A 20,576-nucleotide genomic window follows, 5' to 3' on the forward strand; every position below is an offset into this window, starting at 1 on the left:
AGGGGGGTGAGGTGATGGGAGGGGGAGAGGTGGGGAGCAGGGAGGGGGAGAGGTGGGGAGCAGGGAGTGTGGAGGGAAGGGGGTAGGGGTGTGTGGAAGGGAGGGGGATTTAGGGGAGGGACGGTGGGGGAGGGGATGGAAGGGAGAAAAAGAGGGGAGAGAGAGGGGGGCAGAGGAGGAGGGGGAGAGGAGAGGGGGGAGAGAGGTGAGGAGAGGGGGGGGGGAGAGGTGAGGAGAGGGGAGGGGAGAGGAGGGGGAGGGGAGAGGAGGGGGGAGTGGAGAGGGGGAGAGAGGAGAGGGGGGGAGAGGAGAGGGGGGGAGGAGAGGGGGGGGGGAGGAGAGGGAGGGAGAGGAGGGGGGAGAGAGAAAGGGAGACAGGGGGGGGGAGAGAGAGAGAAAGAGAGGGATAGGGAGAGAGAGGTGGGGAGAGAGAGGAACCCAAACCCCCCAAACAACCATTTGCAGGCAGTGCTTTTTTATTTCAAACTAACCATATTTTATTTTCAAACCACATTAATGGTACTTACTCACAGGTGTGAAGAAATTTGTTCAGTGTCATTCAGAGCTCAGCGTGCCCTCCATGTTGCAGAGTGATTGAGGCACACCACTTGCAGAGACTGATTGAGGCACACCACTTCCTGGTTTTATAGTCCCTCCCCCTCCCTCCAGCAGGGGCAGCAGAGAGAATGGGGAATTGTGTAAAAACATTAATATCTCTGTCATGTTTCTTCGACGGGAAAAATCATCGGCACACATGCGGCGGAGGGGGGCTCTGAGCATGGTGGCCAAAAATGACGCCATAGGTGGCGGCGTTCTCTCGGAAATCGCAGCACAGAAGGCCAAAAGCGGTCAAGAACAGAGATTTAGTAATATAGATAGACACATGAATAAATAAACTGATAAAGTGCAAATAACAGATAATGGGTTATTAACAGGGACATCTAGAGAGGGGGGGGGGGGATAGAGAGTGAGGGCAGATAGAGAAGGGGCAGAGACAGAGAGAGAGAGAAAGAAACACAGAGAGAGGGGCCAGGTTTAATAGCCTGATGGCTGTGGGAAAGTAGCTATTCCTGAACCTGGTTGTTGCAGTCTTCAGGCTCCTGTACCTTCTACCTGAAGGTAGCATGGAGATGAGTGTGTGACCAGGATGGTGTGGGTCTTTGATGATACTGCCAGCCTTTTTGAGGCAGCGACTGCGATAAATCCCCACAATGGAAGGAAGGTCAGAGCCGATGATGGACTGGGCAGTTTTTACTACTTTTTGTAGCCTTTTCCTCTCCAGGGCGCTCAAATTGCCGAACCAAGCCACGATGCAACCGGTCAGCATGCTCTCTACTGTGTACCAGTAGAAGTTAGAGAGAGTCCTCCTTGACAAACCGACTCTCCGTAATCTTCTCAGGAAGTAGAGGCACTGATGAGCTTTCTTGATAATTGCATTAGTGTTCTCGGACCAGGAAAGATCTTCAGAGATGTGCACGCCCAGGAATTTGAAGCTCTTGACTCCTTTCAACCATCGACCCGTTGATATAAATGGGGCTGTGGGTCCCCAGACCCACAAATATGTCATCATAGATCGATGTCTCTGTAACCTTCCATCTTTGTCTTTTGCCAGAGCTATCTTTAACCCTACACTTCATGTTTCCTTGAACATTTTTCTCCAATATATCTAACAAATACTATAGGTCGATATTCTGTAGGGAGAATAGATGGGGTCCACTATTAAAAACGACCGTTCGTTAACCTCTGGGGACTTGCCCACCAAACGCAGTGACAAAGAGCAGCTGTAATCTCTGGGTTGCAACGGATAAGAACATAAGCAGAACTGCGAACAACTATCCCCCCCTCAATAGATAAGGAAGCCTGCTTTTCAGCAGTGTATTGTTATTACCCTCAGCTATTTACAACCCCCAATGTCTATATAACTAAAAGTCTTTGGTTTGTGCCCACGATGTGTCTCTGTGTCAATGGTTAATTCCTATCTTCTTCCAAACGCTAGACCACAGCCTTCCTATTTTCACACATCCTACTCACATTTTTCCCGTGGTGGGGATAAACAATAGACAATAGGTGTAGGAGTGGGCCATTCGGCCCTTCAAGCCAGCACCGCCATTCAATGTGATCATAGCTGATCATCCTCAATCAGTTCCCCGTTCCTGCCTTCTCCCCTTATCCCCTTTAAGAGCCTTATCTAGCTCTCTCTTGAAAGTATCCAGAGAACCGGCCTCCACTGCCCTCTGAGGCAGAGAATTCCACAGGCTCGCAATTCTCTGTGAGAACATCTTCCCATCGCATTTCCACCTATATTTCCGAAGTTATTAATCATTGAAATTTTATAAACAGCCAAAACTGTCTTCACAGCTTCCAGCCTACTCACAGTGATGATGTCACAATGCCTCTCACAGTGCACCAATCACAATGGACTCTCAAGCTGGCTGCCGCCTGCCACAATGACATCACAATGGGACAATGCCAACTGTAACGAGGTTGCTGCCCCTCTACTAATATCTGAAGGGGCTGCTCATCAAGTTCTGGTTGCATTTTGGTCCCACGATCCTGGTATTTGGGCACAAGGCAGGGAGTGGGGAGGGCTGATCGGGGGGGGGGACTCTTATCGGCCCCCCTCCCTACTCACCCCCCCCATCCATCGCATCCTCCTATCCATCGCCCCCCCCCTCCCCCCGGGGTGAACGCCGACGCCGTACCCCCCCCCCCCCCCCGTGTTTGGGGACGGGGCCCAACGGGTCCCACTTGGTCTAGTATTTGGTGGAAGCAGACTAGAGGAAGCAGCTGATTGGGTGCAACCTCAGGTTAGCATTTCTGCTTTCTGGTTAAAGGTACAGTGCTTTAGTAAAGGTACAGTGAGCCAAGGGTACAGTGCTTTAGTAAAGGTACAGTGCTTTTTGTTTATATAATAAAGGTACAGTTTAAAGGTCAAGAGGGAGCAGCTGTTGTGAGTCAGATACCTGCTGATTTCTCCCAGCAGTTTCTATTGTATTGTACTTGTATCGGATCCAGGGTAAGGCGGGAGAATGACAGCCAGAGCAGTGTACTGTTCTGGATGTCAGATGTGGGAGGTCATGGAGTCGGATGGCCCTCCAGACGTCCACATCTGCACCAGGTGCATCGAGATGGGGCTCCTAAGGTACCGTATTAGGATCCTGGAGCAGCAGCTCGATGACCTCTGTCTGGTCAGGGAGAGTGAGGAGGTCATAGAGAGGAGTTATAGGGAGGTGGTCACTCCAAGACCACGGGAGAGAGACATGTGGGTCACGCTAAGGAAGGGCAAGGGGCAGAGGCAGGCACGAGTGAGTACTCCAATGTCGGTACACCTTGCAAATAAGTAGTCCTGTTTGAGTACGGATGGGGGTGACAGCCTGCCCGGGGGTAGCGACAGCTGACGGGCCTCCAGCTCAGAGACCGGTCCTGTTGCTCCGAAAGGTAGGGACAAAAAGAAGAGGGCAATAGTAATTGGGGACTCTATTGTTAGGGGGTCGGATAGGCGATTCTGTGGACGCAGTCGGGAGACCAGGATGGTGGTCTGCCTCCCTGGTGCTAAGGTCTCGGACGTGTCTCAACGCGTCCAAGATATCCTGAAATCAGAGGGAGAGGAGCCTGAGGTCGTGGTACATATAGGTACCAATGACATAGGTAAAAAAAGGGAAGAGGTCCTGAAGGGAGGACTTAGGGAGTTGGGAGGAGAGTTAAGGAAAAGGACCAAAAAGGTAACAATCTCAGGATTACTGCCTGTGCCACGCGACAGTGAGAGTAGGAATGGAGCGAGGTGGAGGATAAATGCGTGGCTGAAGGACTGGTGCAGAGGGCAGGGATTCAAGTTTCTGGATCATTGGGACTTCTTTTGGTAAGGTGGGACCTGTACAGAAAGGATGGGTTGCACTTGAACCCGAGGGGGACCAATATCTTGGCGGGGAAATTTGCAAAGGCTACTGGGGAGACTTTAAACTAGAATGGTTGGTGCGAGGGACTCAAATAGAGAAAGCTAGTTGACAGAATGGGAGGCAGGAAGCAGAAAAGGGAAGAACTCGGACACAAGAGGAGAAAGAAGAAAAAGGAAATAAACAGAGAATAAGAGGCGGGGGGTTTCTTAAATGTGCATATTTTAATGCTAGGGGCATTGTAAGAAAGGTGGATGAGCTTAGAGTCTGGATAGACACCTGGAAGTATGATGTTGTGGCGATCAGTGAAACATGGTTGCAGGAGGGCTGTGATTGGAAACTAAATATTCCAGGATTTCGTTGCTTCAGGTGTGATAGAATTGGAGGGGCAAGAGGTGGAGGTGTTGCATTGCTTGTCAGGGAAGATATTACAGCAGTGCTTTGGCAGGATAGATTGGAGGGCTCATCTAGGGAGGCTATTTGGGTGGAACTGAGAAGTGGGAAAGGTGTAACAACACTTATAGGGGTGTATTATAGACCACCAAATGGGGATCGAGAATTGGAAGAGCAAATATGTAAGGAGATAGCAGATATTAGTAGTAAGCACAAGGTAGTGATAGTGGGAGATTTCAACTTTCCACACATAGACTGGGAAACACATTCTGTAAATGGGCTGGATGGTTTGGAGTTTGTAAAATGTGTGCAGGATAGTTTTTTGCAGCAATACATAGAGGTACCTACTAGAGATGGGGCAGTGCTGGACCTCCTGTTAGGAAATGAGACGGGACAGGTGGCGGAGGTATGCGTTGGGGAGCACTTCGGGTCCAGTGATCACAATACCATTAGTTTCAATATAATTATGGAGAGGGTCAGAACTGGACCTAGGGTTGAGATTTTTGATTGGAGAAAGGCTAACTTTGATGAGATGCGAAATGATTTAAAAGGAGTGAACTGGGACATTTTGTTTTATGGGAAGGATGTAGAAGAGAAATGGAGGACATTTAAAGGGGAAATTTTAAGAGTACAGAATCTTTATGTTCCTGTTCGGTTGAAAGGAAACAGTAAAAATTGGAAAGAGCCCTGGTTTTCAAGGGAAATTGGACATCTTGTTCGGAAAAAGAGGGAGATCTACAATAATTATAGGCAGCATGAAGTAAATGAGGTGCTTGAGGAGTATAAGGAATGTAAAAAGAATCTTAAGAAATAAATTAGAAAAGCTAAAAGATATGAGGTTGCTTTGGCAAGTAAGGTGAAAGTAAATCCAAAGGGTTTCTACAGCTATATTAATAGCAAAAGGATAACGAGGGATAAAATTGGTCCATTGGAGAGACAAAGTGGACAGCTATCTGCAGAGCCAAAAGAGATGGGGGAGATATTGAACAATTTATTTTCTTCGGTATTCACCAAGGAGAAGGATATTGAATTATGTGAGGTAAGGGAAACTAGTAGAGTAGCTATGGATACTATGAGTTTCAAAGTAAAAGAAGTACTGACACTTTTGAAAAATATAAAAGTGGATAAGTCTCCAGGTCCTGACAGGATATTCCCTAGGACATTGAGGGAAGTTAGTGTAGAAATAGCCGGGGCTATGACAGAAATATTTCAAATGTCATTAGAAACGGGAATAGTCCGCGAGGATTGGCGTACTGCGTATGTTGTTCCATTGTTTAAAAAGGGTCATAAGAGTAAACCTAGCAATTATAGACCTGTTAGTTTGACTTCAGTGGTGGGCAAATTAATGGAAAAGATACTTAGAGATAATATATATAAACATCTGGATAAACAGGGTCTGATTAGGAACAGTCAACATGGATTTGTGCCTGGAAGGTCATGTTTGACTAATCTTCTTGAATTTTTTGAAGAGGTTACTAGGGAAATTGACGAGGGTATCGTCAATTGACAAAATTGACGAAATTGATTCTATTTCTCCCGCCTACCCCATTCCCCTGCCTTCTCCCAATAACCCCTAACACCCATACTAATCAGAAATCTATTTATCTTTGCCTTAAAAATGTCCATCGCCTCCACAACCTTCTGTGGCAAAGAATTCCACAGATTCACCACAAAATAAATTCCTCCTCATCCTCCCAAATGGATGTCCTTTCTTGATCAGTACAGGCATACAGGCTTATGATGAGAAGCCAAGAGGATGGGGTTAGGAGGGAGTTAGATCAGCCATGAGTGGACGATGGGCCAAATGGCCTAATTCTACTATTCATGACCTTATGACCTTTAATTCTGAGGCTATGACCTCTCCCACTAGTGGAAACAAAGGTCAACAAGAAGAACAGTGAAGTGCAAACTCTGAGGAGTTTTGCACCCTGGTGCATGCTGCAGGCTGACAAACCTGCAAGATTCTGCTCTGCCAACTTAATAAGAAATTTAGAAGCCACCAAATCCAGAGGCATTTCCCCTTGTCACTGGGAAGTGTGCTTTATATTGAGGATGTAGCTGCATTTCAAAAGCTTATTCTGGTTTTGGTCTAGAGTATTTTTAAACTGAGACGTAACGTGAGGAACTAGCAATTACATCATTGCCAAGTAGGGTAGACAAAAATGCTGGAGAAACTCAGCGGGTGAGGCAGCATCTATGGAGCGAAGGAATCGGTGATGTTACGGGTCGAGACCCTTCTTGATTGCCAAGTATATGCTTTGTGCGCATTTACGAAGATTAATTTGCCATTGTAGTACTCACCAGCATGTATTTGGTGAGATCCAGAGGAAATATAGGGTGGAGGGGTTGGTGGGGTATGTGGCCAACAGCACAAACAATGAGGAGGAATAGAAAGGAATACATGATGGCAAAGTAAATCCCATGGATCAACGTCTGAGTGGTCAATCGTGGCTTAAGGAATAAGGAAAGTTACTAAATGCAGTGTAGAAGCTAAGAAATCTAGCAATACAGATAAATAATAATTTAAAATAATTTCAAGTAGATTCAGGTAGCATGGTGGCACAGCTGTAGAGTTGCTGCCGCACAGCACCAGAGACCCGGGTCAGATCCTGACTACAGGTGCTGTTTGTATGGAGTATGTACGTTCTCACCGTGAACGCGTGGGTTTTCTCCAGGATCTCCGGTTTGCTCTCACTGACAAACTGCTCCAAAGACATACAGATTTGTAGGTTAATTGGCTTGGTTTAATTGTAAATTGTCCCTAGTGTGTCTAGGGTGGTGTTAGTGTGTGGGGATCGCTGGTCGGCATGGAGTTGGTGGGGTGAAGGGCCTTATTAGCGCTGTATCTCTACACCAAACTAAACCAGTGGTTCTAGACTGGGTGGTAGAAAGGGAAGAGAAGGAACTTGCTGTGGACAAGGGGTTGGGCAATGTGGGTTCTAAATGAGTGAACAAAATACTTATTCCAGGTGAGAGATTTGCTATGTATGGCTTTTCATTTTGACTGCCTCAGATGGCTCCACCGTGTCACCTCATCGCTTCATAATGATGTTTAGTTTAGTTTAGAAAACCAGTGCAAAAAAATAAGGCCCTTCGTCCCACTGACCAGTGGTTCCCGCACAGTAACACTATCCTGTGCAGACTAGAGACAATTTACAATTGTACCGAAGCCAATTAACCTATAAACCTGTAGGTCTTTGAGGTGTGGGAGGAAACCGGAGATCCCCGAGAAAACCCACGCAGGTCACGGGGAGAAAGTACAAACTCCATACAGACAGCACCTGTAGTCAGGATCTAACCCAGGTCTCTGGTGCTGTAAGTCAGCAGCTCTACTGCTGCGCCACCGTGTCGCCGTGTGGTGATCAGAATAGGATGCCTTTTATTATCATTCAAACAGACAAGGTTTGAACGAAATTTCATTCCTGCAGTCATAACATTACAAAAAAATCCAAGACACATTTTACACAAACATCCATCACAATGAATCTCCAACACCTCCTCACTGTGATAGAAGGCAAAAGTCTTCTCTCTTCCCTTTGCTCTTCTCCCACGGTCCAGCAGTCCAACTGCAGCGTCGAGGCGACTGGGGCTCATGATGTTAAAGCCCCCGGCGGGCGATGGTATGTCCCGCGGCCGTTTAAGCCGCGCCGGGCGATGTTAGGCCCCACTCCAAGTCATTTATCCCCGCAATTCCGGCGGGAGAAGTTGCTGTTGTGGGAGCTCCGAAAAGCGGTCTCCCACCAGGGACCTGCGAGCTCCCGATGTTGCTGTCCACCGGGCCTGCGGCTGGAGCCTCCGAAGCTCCGAAGTCGACTTGCAGCCGCGCGCCACCACAGCTCTTCCTGCTCCGAAGTCGGCCAGCTCTGCGATGGCGGGTCCGCAGGCTCCGTGACTGGAGCCCTCAGGTTGGTTCCGATTGGAGGCCGTCGCCGGCTCCACGATGACTGCAGTCGAGCCGCTGCCGTTAGGAGCCGCCTCACTCCAGCCGATCAAGAAAACACCAGCATACAGGCATTTGAGAAGTATCAGCAAGTACTCTCTCGAACTTCAACAGATGTGCTGCAGAATGTATTCTGGTAGGGTGCATCTCAATCTGGTGTGGCAACTGTGTGCTCTGCTCTTGGCTGCCGGATCCTGCAGAGAGTGGTGAACACAGCCCAGTCCATCACAAGCTCGTCATTTCCTTCCATCTAGAGCAGCTTCACAACGTAAAGCCAGCGAAGTCCGGTCAAGGATAGTCTGAAAGACATCAAAGAGGTAGATAGTAGTTCAGCACTGCCCTCTGGTTGTGGTAGGATGTTTCAGCTGCCTGATAATAGCTGTAAAGAAACTGTCCCTGAATCTGGTGGTGTGCGTTTTCACACTTCTATACGTTTTGCCTGATGGGAGAAGGTTATGATACCGGAACTTGAAAGCTCAGACGTTCAGACTTAAGGACTGTCTCATTTGGTTATTCTATGAATGTACTTCAATATTTTTTTGCACTACTCAGATTTTGCCTTACACTATTGCACCATTCTGCTATTTTACAATTGTTGGTGTTTTTATTGTTAACCCCATTCTCTTGCCTCCTCTAGCAAACTGCATGACATTGCTATGCTGCATTCCATTTGCCACTTCTTTGCCCACTCCCAACTTGTCCAAGACTTCTTGCTTCCTCAACACTACCTGCCCCTCCACCTATCTTTGTGTTATCCACAAACTTGGCCACAAAGCAATCAATTCCATCATCCAGATCATTAATACATAACATAAAAGTAGTGGACCTTACAAGGACCCCTGCCTAACACCACGAGTCACGGGAAGCCAACCCGAAAAGGCTCCCCTTATTCCCACTCTTTGCCTTCTGCCAGTCACTAGGAATTTGACGTTTCAACCATCTATACTTCGGCACCGCCATTGTAAACTGGGATATGTGTACTGCTTTGTTTCCTGAAGTCGATCACTGTCTCCTTTGTCTTGCTGACATTGAGAGAAAGGTTGTTGTCCTGACGCCAGGACACGCAATTCAAGTTCAACAGCTCCTTGAAACCCATCAACTGTTTCCTGGTAACATTACCAAACCCTTTTGCTTTCATTCTATCATTCCATTACAGACTCATTTTATTTCTTCAGCAACTGCAGATGCTGGTTTAAATAAACACAAAAGGCTGTAGTAACTCAGCGGATTAGACAGCATCTCTGGAGAGAAGGAATGGGTGGCGTTTCAGGTCGAGACCTTTCTTCAGATTCTTCTTCCATTCTTCTTCAGATTTTTTTAATATCTGTTTTTATCTGTCTTGGACTAGCTGTCAAAAACATTCTGCAAACTCAACATCTTTTCTATCTTTCATCAAGATTATTACTTCCTAAAAATAACCAGACAGTCATTTCTTGGAAATAATGTGAAGGAAAAATCCATAACCAAACTCTCACCATCTCTCATTTATATGTACTGTACAATACAATACTCTCACCATCTCTCATTTATACAGAATGTACTGTATAATATTCAAAGCTGGATTATAAGCCACATGTAGCTGCTTGCAGTGTAGCTGCATTCGCTTTCTTCACTGCCTGCTGTACCTGCATGCTTACTTTCATAGACTGATGTACAAGGACCCCCAGATCCCTGAGGTTTCGGCCCGAAACGTCACCTATTTCCTTCGCTCCATAGATGCTGCTGCACCCGCTGAGTTTCTCCAGCATTTTTGTGTACCTTCGATTTTCCAGCATCTACAGTTCCTTCTTGAACACCCCCAGATCCCGTTGTACTTCCCCTTTTCCCCACTTGACGCCATTTAGATAGTAAAATCTGCCTTCCTGTTTTTGCTACCAAAGTGGATAACCTCACATTTATCTGCATTAAACTTCATCTGCCATGCATCTGCCCACTCCCCCAAACTGTCCAAGTCACCCTGCATTCTCATAACATCCTCCTCACAGTTCACACTGTCACCCAGCTTTGTGTCATCTGCAAATTTGCTAATGTTACTTTGAATCCCTTCATCCAAATCATTGATGTATATTGTAAATAGCTGCGGTCCCAGCACCGAGCCTTGCGGTACCCCACTAGTTACTGCCTGCCATTCTGAAAGGGACGCGTTAATCCCTACTCTTGTTTCCTGTCTGCCAACCACTTCTCTATCCATGTCAGCACTCTACCCCGAATACCATTTTTCTCTCTCCCGCATTTCTTAAAAAGTGGGATAACATTAGCTACCCTCCAATCCACAGGAACTGATCCTGAGTTTATAGAACATTGGAAAATTATCACCGATGCATCCTAGAGCCACTTCCTTAAGTACCCTGGGATGCAGACCATCAGGCCCTGGGGATTTATCAGCCTTCAGTCCCATCAGTCTATCCAACACCATTTCCTGCCTAATGTGGATTTCCTTCAGTTCCTCTGTCACCCCAGATCCTCTGGCCACTACTATATCAGGAAGATTGTTTGTGTCCTCCTTAGTGAAGACAGATTCAAAGTACCTGTTCAACTCATCTGCCATTTCCTTGTTCCCCATAATAAATTCACCTTTTTCGGCCTTCAAGAGTCCAACTTTGGTCTTAACTAATTTTTTCCTCTTCACATACCTAAAGAAGCTTTTACTATCCTGCTTTATATTCTTGGCTATCTTACCTTCGTACCTCATCTTTTCTCCCCGTATTGTCTTATTGGTTATCTTCTGTTGTTCTTTACTCAATTAGGTAACATTACCCAATCCTCTTGCTTCCTGCTCATCTTTGCTACGTTGTACTTCTTCGCTCTAATTTTTATACTGTCCCTGACGTCCCTTGTCAGCCATGGTCATCCCTTTCTCCCCTTGGAATCTTTCTTCCTCCTAGGAATGAACTGATCCTGCACCTTCTGTATTATTCCTAGAAACACCTGCCATTTTTGTTCCACTGTCATCCCTGCTAGTGTATCTTTCCAGCCAACTTTGGCCAGCTCCTCCCTCATGGCCCCATAGTCCCCTTTATTCAACTGCAATACTGACACCTCCGATCCACTGCATCCTAATGGCTCATTAACCTTGAGGTCCTTTATCAAATCCGGTTCATTACCTAACACTAAATCCAGAATTGCCTTCTCCCTGGTAGGCTCCAATAAAAGCTGTTCAAAGAATCTATCACGAAGGCACTCTACAAAGTCCCTTTCTTGGGGTCCAGTACCAACCTGATTTTCCCAGTCTACCTGCATGTTGAAATCTCCCATAACGACCACAGCATTACTTTTACTACATGCCAATTTTAACTTCTGATTCAACTTGTGCCCTATGTCCAGGCTACTGTTTGGGGGCCTGTACATTAGTCCCATTAGGGTCTTTTTACCCTTACAATTCCTTAGTTCTATCCATACTGACTCCAAATCTCCTGTTTCAATGTCACCCCTTGCAAGGGACTGAATTTCATTCCTCACCAACAGGGCAACCCCACCCCCTCTGCCCACCTGTCTGTCATTTTTGATAGGAAGGTATACCCTTGAATATTCAGTTCTCAGCCCTGGCCCTCTTGCAGCCATGTCTCTGTAATTCCCACAACATCTAATTGCCAATTTCTAACTGAGCCTCAAGCTCGTCCACTTTATTCCTTATACTTTGCGCATTCATATACAGTACTTTGACCTCCGAATTCATTTCCCCCCTCGCACCGCTCGCAATTATAACCATATAACCATATAACAATTACAGCACGGAAACAGGCCATCTCGGCCCTACATGTCCGTGCCGAACAATTATTTTCCCCTAGTCCCATCTACCTGCACTCAGACCATAACCCTCCATTCCTTTCTCATCCATATACCTATCCAATTTATTTTTAAATGATAAAATCGAACCTGCCTCCACCACTTCCACTGGAAGCTCATTCCACACAGCTACCACTCTCTGAGTAAAGAAGTTCCCCCTCATGTTACCCCTAAACTTCTGTCCCATAATTCTGAAGTCATGTCCCCTTGTTTGAATCTTCCCTTCTCTCAATGGGAAAAGCTTGTCCACGTCCACTCTGTCTATCCCTCTCATCATTTTAAAGACCTCTATCAAGTCCCCCCTTAACCTTCTGCGCTCCAGAGAATAAAGACCTAACTTATTCAACCTTTCTCTGTAACTTAGTTGCTGAAACCCAGGCAACATTCTAGTAAATCTCCTCTGTACTCTCTCTATTTTGTTGACATCCTTCCTATAACTGGGTGACCAAAATTGTACACCATACTCCAGAATTGGTCTCACCAATGCCTTGTACAATTTTAACATTACATCCCAACTTCTATACTCAATGCTCTGATTTATAAAGGCTAGCATACCAAAAGCTTTCTTTTCCACCCTATCTATATGAGATTCCACCTTCAGGGAACTATGCAGTTATTCCTAGATCCCTCTGTTCAACTGCAATTCTCAATTTGCTACCATTTACCATATACGTCCTATTTTGATTTGTCCTGCCAAGATGTAGCACCTCACACATATCAGCATTAAACTCCATCTGCCATCTTTCAGCCCATTCTTCCAAATGGCCTAATCTCTCTGTAGACTTTGGAAATCTACTTCATTATCCACAACCCCACCTATCTTAGTATCATCTGCATACTTACTAATCCAATTTACCACACCTTCGTCCAGATCATTGATGTACATGACAAACAACAGTGGACCCAACACAGATCCCTGAGGCACCCCACTGGTCACCTGCCTCCAACCTGACAAACAGCCATCCACCATTACTCTCTGGCGTCTCCCATTCAGCCACTGTTGAATCCATCTTGCTACTCCTGCATTTATACCCAACCATTGAACCTTCTTAACCAACCTTCCATGAGGAACCTTGTCAAAGGCCTTACTAAAGTCCATATAGACAACATCCACTGCTTTACCCTCATCAATTTCCCTAGTAGCCCCTTCAAAAAATTCCAGAAGATTAGTCAAACATGACCTTCCAGGCACAAATCCATGTTGACTGTTCCTAATCAGACCCTGTTTATCCAGACGCCAATCCTCGGGCACTATTCCCGTTTCTAATGACATTTGAAATATTTCTGTCATAGCCCCTGCTATTTTTACACTAACTTCCCTCAATGTCCTAGGGAATATCCTGTCAGGACCTGGAGACTTATCCACTTTTATATTTTTCAAAAGTGTCAGTACTTCTTTTTCTTTGAATCTCATAGTATCCATAGCTACTCTACTCGTTTCCCTTACCTCACATAATTCAATATCCTTCTCCTTGGTGAATACCGAAGAAAATAAATTGTTCAATATCTCCCCCATCTCTTTTGGCTCTGCAGATAGCTGTCCACTCTGTCTCTCTAATGGACCAATTTTATCCCTCGTTATCCTTTTGCTATTAATATAGCTGTAGAAACCCTTTGGATTTACTTTCACCTTACTTGCCAAAGCAACCTCATATCTTCTTTTAGCTTTTCTAATTTCATTCTTAAGATTCTTTTTATATTTCTTATACTCCTCAAGCACCTCATTTACTCCATGCTGCATATAATTATTGTAGATCTCTCTCTTTTTCTGAACCAAGTGTGCAATTTCCCATGAAAACCAGGGCTCTTTCCAATTTTTACTATTTCCTTTCAACTGAACAGGGACATAAAGATTCTGTACTCTTAAAATTTCCCCTTTAAATGTCCTCCATTTCTCTTCTACATCCTTCCCATAAAACAAAATGTCCCAATTCACTCCTTTTAAATCATTTCTCATCTCATCAAAGTTAGCCTTTCTCCAATCAAAAATCTCAACCCTAGGTCCAGTTCTGACCCTCTCCATAATTATATTGAAACTAATGGTATTGTGATCACTGGACCCGAAGTGCTCCCCAACGCATACCTCCGCCACCTGACCTGTCTCATTTCCTAACAGGAGGTCCCTTCTCTAGTAGGTACCTCTCTGTATTGCTGCAGAAAACTATCTTGCACCCATTTTACAAACTCCAAACCATCCAACCTATTTACAGAATGTGTTTCCCAGTATATGTGTGGAAAATTGAAATCTCCCACAATCACTACCTTGTGCTTACTACTAATATCTGCTATCTCCTTGCATATTTGCTCTTCCAATTCTCGCTCCCCATTTGGCGGTCTATAATACACCCCTATAAGTATTGCTACACCTTTCCCACTTCTCAGTTCCACCCAAATAGCCTCCCTAGACGAGCCCTGCCAAAGCACTGCTGTAATATTTTCCCTGACAAGCAATGCAACACCTCCACCTCTTGCCCCTCCAATTCTATCACACCTGAAGCAACGAAATCCTGGAATATTTAGTTTCCAATCACAGCCCTCCTGCAACCATGTTTCACTGATCGCCACAACATCATACTTCCAGGTGTCAATCCAGGCTCTAAGCTCATCCACCTTTCTTACAATGCTCCTAGCATTAAAATATGCACATTTAAGAAACCCACCGCCTCTTATTCTCTGTTTATTTCCTTTTTCTTCTTTCTCCCCTAGATTTTGGGTCTGAGTGCTTCCCTTCTCTGCATCCTGCCTCACACTCTGTCTACTAGCTTTCTCTATTTGAGTCCCTCCCCCCAACCATTCTAGTTTAAAGTCTCCCCAGTAGCCTTTGCCCTGACCCTGAATTGGCCCTGACCTTACTCTGTTGTCCATTCGCAAGCTTTCCTTCCCATTAATTCGAGAATCTTTTGTAATTTTTCCTGCAGCCACTTCCCCTTCAACTCCATCTTTATACTCTCAATTTGTCAATCCCTCCCCCCCAATATTTAGTTTAAACCCACACGTGTAGCCATAGCAAACCTGCCTGCCAGAATGTCGGTCCCCCTCCAGTTAAGGTGTAACCCGTCCCTTTTGTACAGGTCACCCCTACCCCAGAGGAGATCCCAGTGGTCTATAAATCTAAGTCCTTGCTCCCTGCACCAGCCCCTCAGCCACACATTCAGATCCCCTATCTCCCTGTTCCTGTCCTCACTAGCACGTGGTACTGGAAACAATCCAGAGATAACCACCCTAAAAGTCTGGCATTTCAGTCTTCTTCCCAACTCTCTGAAGTCATGTTGGTGAACCTCCTTCCTCTTCTTCCCGATGTCGTTTGTGCCTACGTGCACAACTACTGCCGGCTGTTCACCTTCTCTCTCTCTCTCTCTCTCTCTCTCGAATGTTTAGAATTTGGCTCGTGACATCCTGAACCCTGGCTTCCAGTTCCTCGTGCTGGCGAGAGCAGGGACAGGCAGACACAGGACCTGAATGTGTGGCTGGGGAACTGGTGCAGGGGGCAGGGATTTTAATTCTTAGACCACTGGGATCTGTTTTGGAGTGAGGGGGAACTGTACAAAAGGGACGGATTGCACCTGAACAGGTGGGGAACCGGCATTCTGACAGGCAGGTTTGCCCCTGCGACTCAGGTGGTTTTAAACTAAATAAGGGGGGGGGGGTGTCAAATGGGATGGTCAAGGACGGAGTTAAAGGGAAAGGGAATAAAGGGATAGTTAATGACCCCAGAATTAATGGGAAAGAAAGCTCACAAAGGGATAGGAGAGTATGGCCAAGTGTAATAGGGATCGATGTGAATGGTGAGATGCGTAAGGAATTAAAAATACTGTATTTGAGGCTCATTTAGAGGTTGGTAGATATGACATTGTGGGGATTACCGAGACGTGGCTGCAGGAGGATCGGGTCTGGGAACTTAATATTCATGGCATGTTGGCCTTCATAACAAGAACATTTCAGTATAGGAGTAGAGAGGTTGTCCTGCAGTTGTACTGGGCTCTGGTAAGACCACATCTGGAGTATTGCGTACAGTTTTGGTCTCCTAATTTGTGGAAGGACATCCTTGTGATTGAGGCAATGCAGCGTAGGTTCACAAGATTGATCCCTGGGATGGCGGGACTGTCATATGAGAAAAGATTGAAAAGACTAGGCTTGTATTCATGAGGGGGGATCTTATAGAAACATATAAAATAATAAAAGGACTGGACAAGCTAGATGCAGGAAAAATGTTCCCAATGTTGGTCGAGTCCAGAACCAGGGGCCACAGTCTTAGAATAAAGGGGAGGCCATTTAAGTCCGCAGTGAGAAAAAACTTTTTCACCCAGAGAGTTTGTGGAATTCCCTGCCACGAGGGCAGTGGAGGCCAAATCACTGGATGGATTTAAGACAGAGTTATATAGAGCTCTAGGGGCTAGTGGAATCAATGGATATGGGGAGAGGCAGGCACGGGTTATTGATTGGGCACGATCAGCCATGATCACAATGAATGGCGGTGCTGGCTCGAAGGGCCGAATGGCCTCCTCCTGCATCTATTTTCTATGTTTCTATGAGGGAGCTTCTATCGCCGGGTGCGGGAGCTTCGATCACACCGAGTGCGGATGGTTCGACTCTCTCGACCGCAGGAGAATAAGCAGGAAAGAAGATAAGAGTTTATTGCCTTCCATCACAGCGAGGAATGTGGGGGAGTCTCTGTGATGAATGTTTATGTTAACTTTTATGTAGTTGTGTGTCTTGTTGCTTTTTTCCTATAATGACTGTATGGCAAATCAAATGTCACTGTACCTTAAACATGACAATACAGGACCATTGAATCATTGAACATGCGCACACACACACACACACACACAGATATGCAACACACATATACATACATTCATTTACACACACACATCACACACACATACATTCATATATATACACACACACACACCTACACCCCCACACACACACACATGGTGCAGAAAGGAATCTCCCGTGGGGATTCATCCCGAAAGGGAAAGATATATCAGCCATGATTAAATGGAGGAGTTGACTTGATGGGCCAAATTGCCTAATTCTGCTCCTATCACTTATGAACATATGAACTTGTGTGTGTTAGGAGATTCCTAATACATTTCTTTTCTCTTGGCTCTGCAGGTGAGACGGCTGAAGGTGGCAAACTGTAGCCAATACAGTTCGTGTGAACGTTGTTTGTCGGCACAGGACCCGTACTGTGGATGGTGTGTGAACGAGGAAAGGTCTGTTTGTGCAAAGCAGCCGAGTAGCAGCAACACTGCTGTACATCTACCTCGTAAAGCAACACTGATGTTAATCTGAAGATAGAGGAACTCAGCGCACCAGACAGCATCTCTGGAGGAAAGGAGTAGGTGACGTTTCGGGTCAAGACCCTTCTTCAGACTGAGCCCGAAACGTCACATTCCTTTTCTCCAGAGATGCTGTCTGACCAGCTGAGTTACTTCAGCTTTTTGTGTCTATCTTTGGTTTAAACCATCATCTGCAGTTCCTTCCTGCACACTGATGTCAATCAGTTTTGTAATCAAAATCAAGACAGTGTTTGTAAACAGGAGTATTTTTCTGCACAATTTCAAGGTTGTTTCTTCGGTTTATGTTACTCCTGCTACTGTCCAACCTCCTGGTCTTTATAATACTATAAATAATACTATATATAAAACTAATACTATGGGCATGAATTTTCTGGACCCAACCTGATGCTAGACTCTTCATAGTGGGCCCTCTCCACCTATACTCACTTCTCATTTGAGTTGAGTTTGGTTTATTGTCACGTGTACCGAGGTACAGTGAAAAGCTTTTGTTGTGTGCTAACCAGCTAGCGGTAAGACAATACATGATTACATTCGACCCATCCGCAGTGTACAGATACATGATAAAGGGAATAATGTGAATAACGTTTACCATAGTTAAAGTGTTATCCCACTTTCTCACCTACTCTGTACACACTGGGGGCAATTTACAGAGGGCCTATTAACCTACAAATCTGCCCCCATTTAAAAAAATAAATTATTGACCCAATTATACTTCCCCTTAATGCAGGGGTCAAACTCATTTTAGGTCACTGGCCGGATTGGGCAAACTGAGACTTCATGCAGGCCAGATCAGTTGTGCATGCGCAAACACATGCGCTTTCATTGGCTCATTGGGTAAAAAAAGGTAAGCAGTAGTTTTAAGAATTAAGGATAACCGACCGGTAATGTTAACCTGAAAAACCGGGAGCTGTAACGGCGACTGTCAGAGTGGAACACAAACACATCGCTTCCTTCACCAGACCGTGAATTTTTTAGACAGCGCACCCCCTGCTTCCACTATCTAAAAAGTTCACACGGTGCAAAGCCAAGGTGATACAGGCACACATCCCAGAGAGCAGGAATGTTGGTGCTGTAAAAAGACAGCTAAAGCACAGTAAGTCCTTTTAAAAGGGGGGGGGGGGGTGGGGGGTAAAGGAGCAGAGGCAACGTTTAAGAAGCCAGAGATACACGGTTGTGAAGCTCGGCAGACATTTAACATTACCGGTCGGCTATCCTTAATTCTTAAAACTACTGCTTACCTTTTTTCCCAATGAGCCAATGAAATTCACCGGTCAGCACTGGCTACGAGAACCTTCGACCTCCTGGCAACCCATTAGGACCTCCTGGCAACCCACCTTCGGCTCGAGATTTCTCGCTAATCTTTATGACGGCTTCATTCTAGTCGCCACTAATTTTTCAACATGTTGAAAATTTCACGGCAACCATAATGAGGCCGCTACTAGTTCCCAGAATACAGGAACTTCTCACGAGGTCCATTAGGATTGGAATTAACTTACAGTCGTAAGCTACAAGAAAGTTGTGATGTGAGAAAAACAATGCTATTTTGGCTAAGATTTTGGGAAGGGGATATCTAGTCTGGGGGGCGAGGGGGTGTCTTGAATGGGAAGAGGGGGCTGTCTGGAATGGGGGGGAAGGGGGTGTCTGGTCTGGGACGGAGTGTCTGGTCTGGGGAGCTTCTGATCTGGGGAGAGGGGGATGTCTAATCTGGGGGGAGGGGATGTCTAGTCTGGCGGGGGGGCAGTGTCTGATCTGGGAGGTGGTGTCTGATCTGGGGAGGTGTCTAGTCTGGGGGTGTCTGGTCTGGGGGGGGAGGGGTTGTCTAGTCTGGGGGGAGGGGGTATCCGGAATGCGGGGGGGGGGGGGAGTGGGGTGCCTGGTCTGGGAGGGGGATGGCTTGTCTGGGGAAGGAGAGTGTCTGGAAAGGGGATTTCTGGAATGGGGGGGAGGGGGGGGGGGGGGGGGGGTCTGGTCTGGGGAGGTGTCTGGCCTGGCGAAGGGTTGTCTGGAATGGGGAAGAGCCAGGGGGGTGTCTGGAATGGGGTTGAGGGGGATGTCTAATCTGGAGAAGGGGGGTGTCTGGTCTGGGGGGGCAGCGCATCGGATGGTCACCAAATTCAGACGACGTCTCACCTACCCGCAGGCGGTGTCTGGAGGGGCACTGTTCTCCGCCCTGGCGGTCGGGAGCGCCCGTCATCAGCGCAGTGAGGAGGCAGCCGCCGATGGCGATGATGAGCCGGGCACCGAGAGCGTCCACGGCGGCGGCAGCGCGGCCTCGCGCTCAAAGATCACAGAGCGGAACTTTGCTCGCGCTCACCCTCCCGCCGCGCGCACGCGCAGTGGACCTGCCCGCCGCCGCGCGCACGCACAGTGGTCCCCGCACGCGCAGTTGTTGCCGCCCGCGGGAGCGCGCCCTGGGGCCGCTCGAGACGCCGCCGCCCGCATCAAGTGAACGGTTTAATTAATTGTCAAATGTTCATTCTCACCTCTACCAGGCCGCCTGTCCCGCTGAGCTACTCCAGCATTTAGCGACTACCTTCGGTGTTCTCCTTCTTCTTCTTGTAGGATTCCGGCAGTGTAGACCAAAGATCTTATAGCTCCGCTATAGGATCTTTGGTGTAGACGCTGCTAAGCGTATTACTGCCCTCCACAGGTCAAAGTTTGAACTAAATTCTTACATACAGTCCTGTAACTTGCAGGAATTGAAGAACAGCCCTGGATATCAGTTGATATTTCTCACTGTCCAAACAAAGATGAAACAGAAAAAGCCTCAACTCCAAGTCCTGTCAGTCTAACAAACAATACTTTTTGTTCTACCCTGTACTTTTTACATTCTAGGAAAACATGCTTAACTGTCTCATTACTCCCACATTCACACAAGCCAGAAACATGTTTCCCTACAATGCACAAATAGTAATTTAACCCACAGTGTCCCAACCTCAATCTACACAGTTTAACTGAGTCCCTACGGGACAGAGATGTACAGAAACATATTTTCCTAACTTCAGATTGTATAGAAAAGTAGTGTCTACCCCTGACTTCCATTTCCCATCCTCTCTGCCATTCTTTTGTTAAGCCCTCTTTAATTATTTCTCTCAGTTCCACTCTCCCCAATAATACATGGATATCTATTTCTCTTCTTAAACTCTCCTTTGCTATGAGGTCCACCTGCTCATTCCCCCTCACCCCAGCATGCCCGGGAACCCAGCAAAAAGTGATGTTACACGCAAACCCAATTCTAGAAAACACACTCATGATTTC

The 20,576-nt window shown here is 46.4% G+C and overlaps 1 protein-coding gene across 1 annotated transcript in view; it reads left to right on the forward strand.

Moving 5' to 3' along the window:
• LOC116984958 (plexin-C1-like) overlaps window positions 1–20,576 on the forward strand; it is a 90,750-nt gene that overhangs the window by 64,949 nt on the left and 5,225 nt on the right. Inside the window, exon 5 of the mRNA XM_033039320.1 lies at window positions 17,131–17,231. Coding sequence (XP_032895211.1) covers window positions 17,131–17,231 — 101 coding nt within the window. The remainder of the gene's footprint in view (window positions 1–17,130; window positions 17,232–20,576) is intronic.

This window comes from Amblyraja radiata, chromosome 21, assembly GCF_010909765.2.
Source record: "Amblyraja radiata isolate CabotCenter1 chromosome 21, sAmbRad1.1.pri, whole genome shotgun sequence".
NCBI lineage: Eukaryota > Metazoa > Chordata > Chondrichthyes > Rajiformes > Rajidae > Amblyraja > Amblyraja radiata.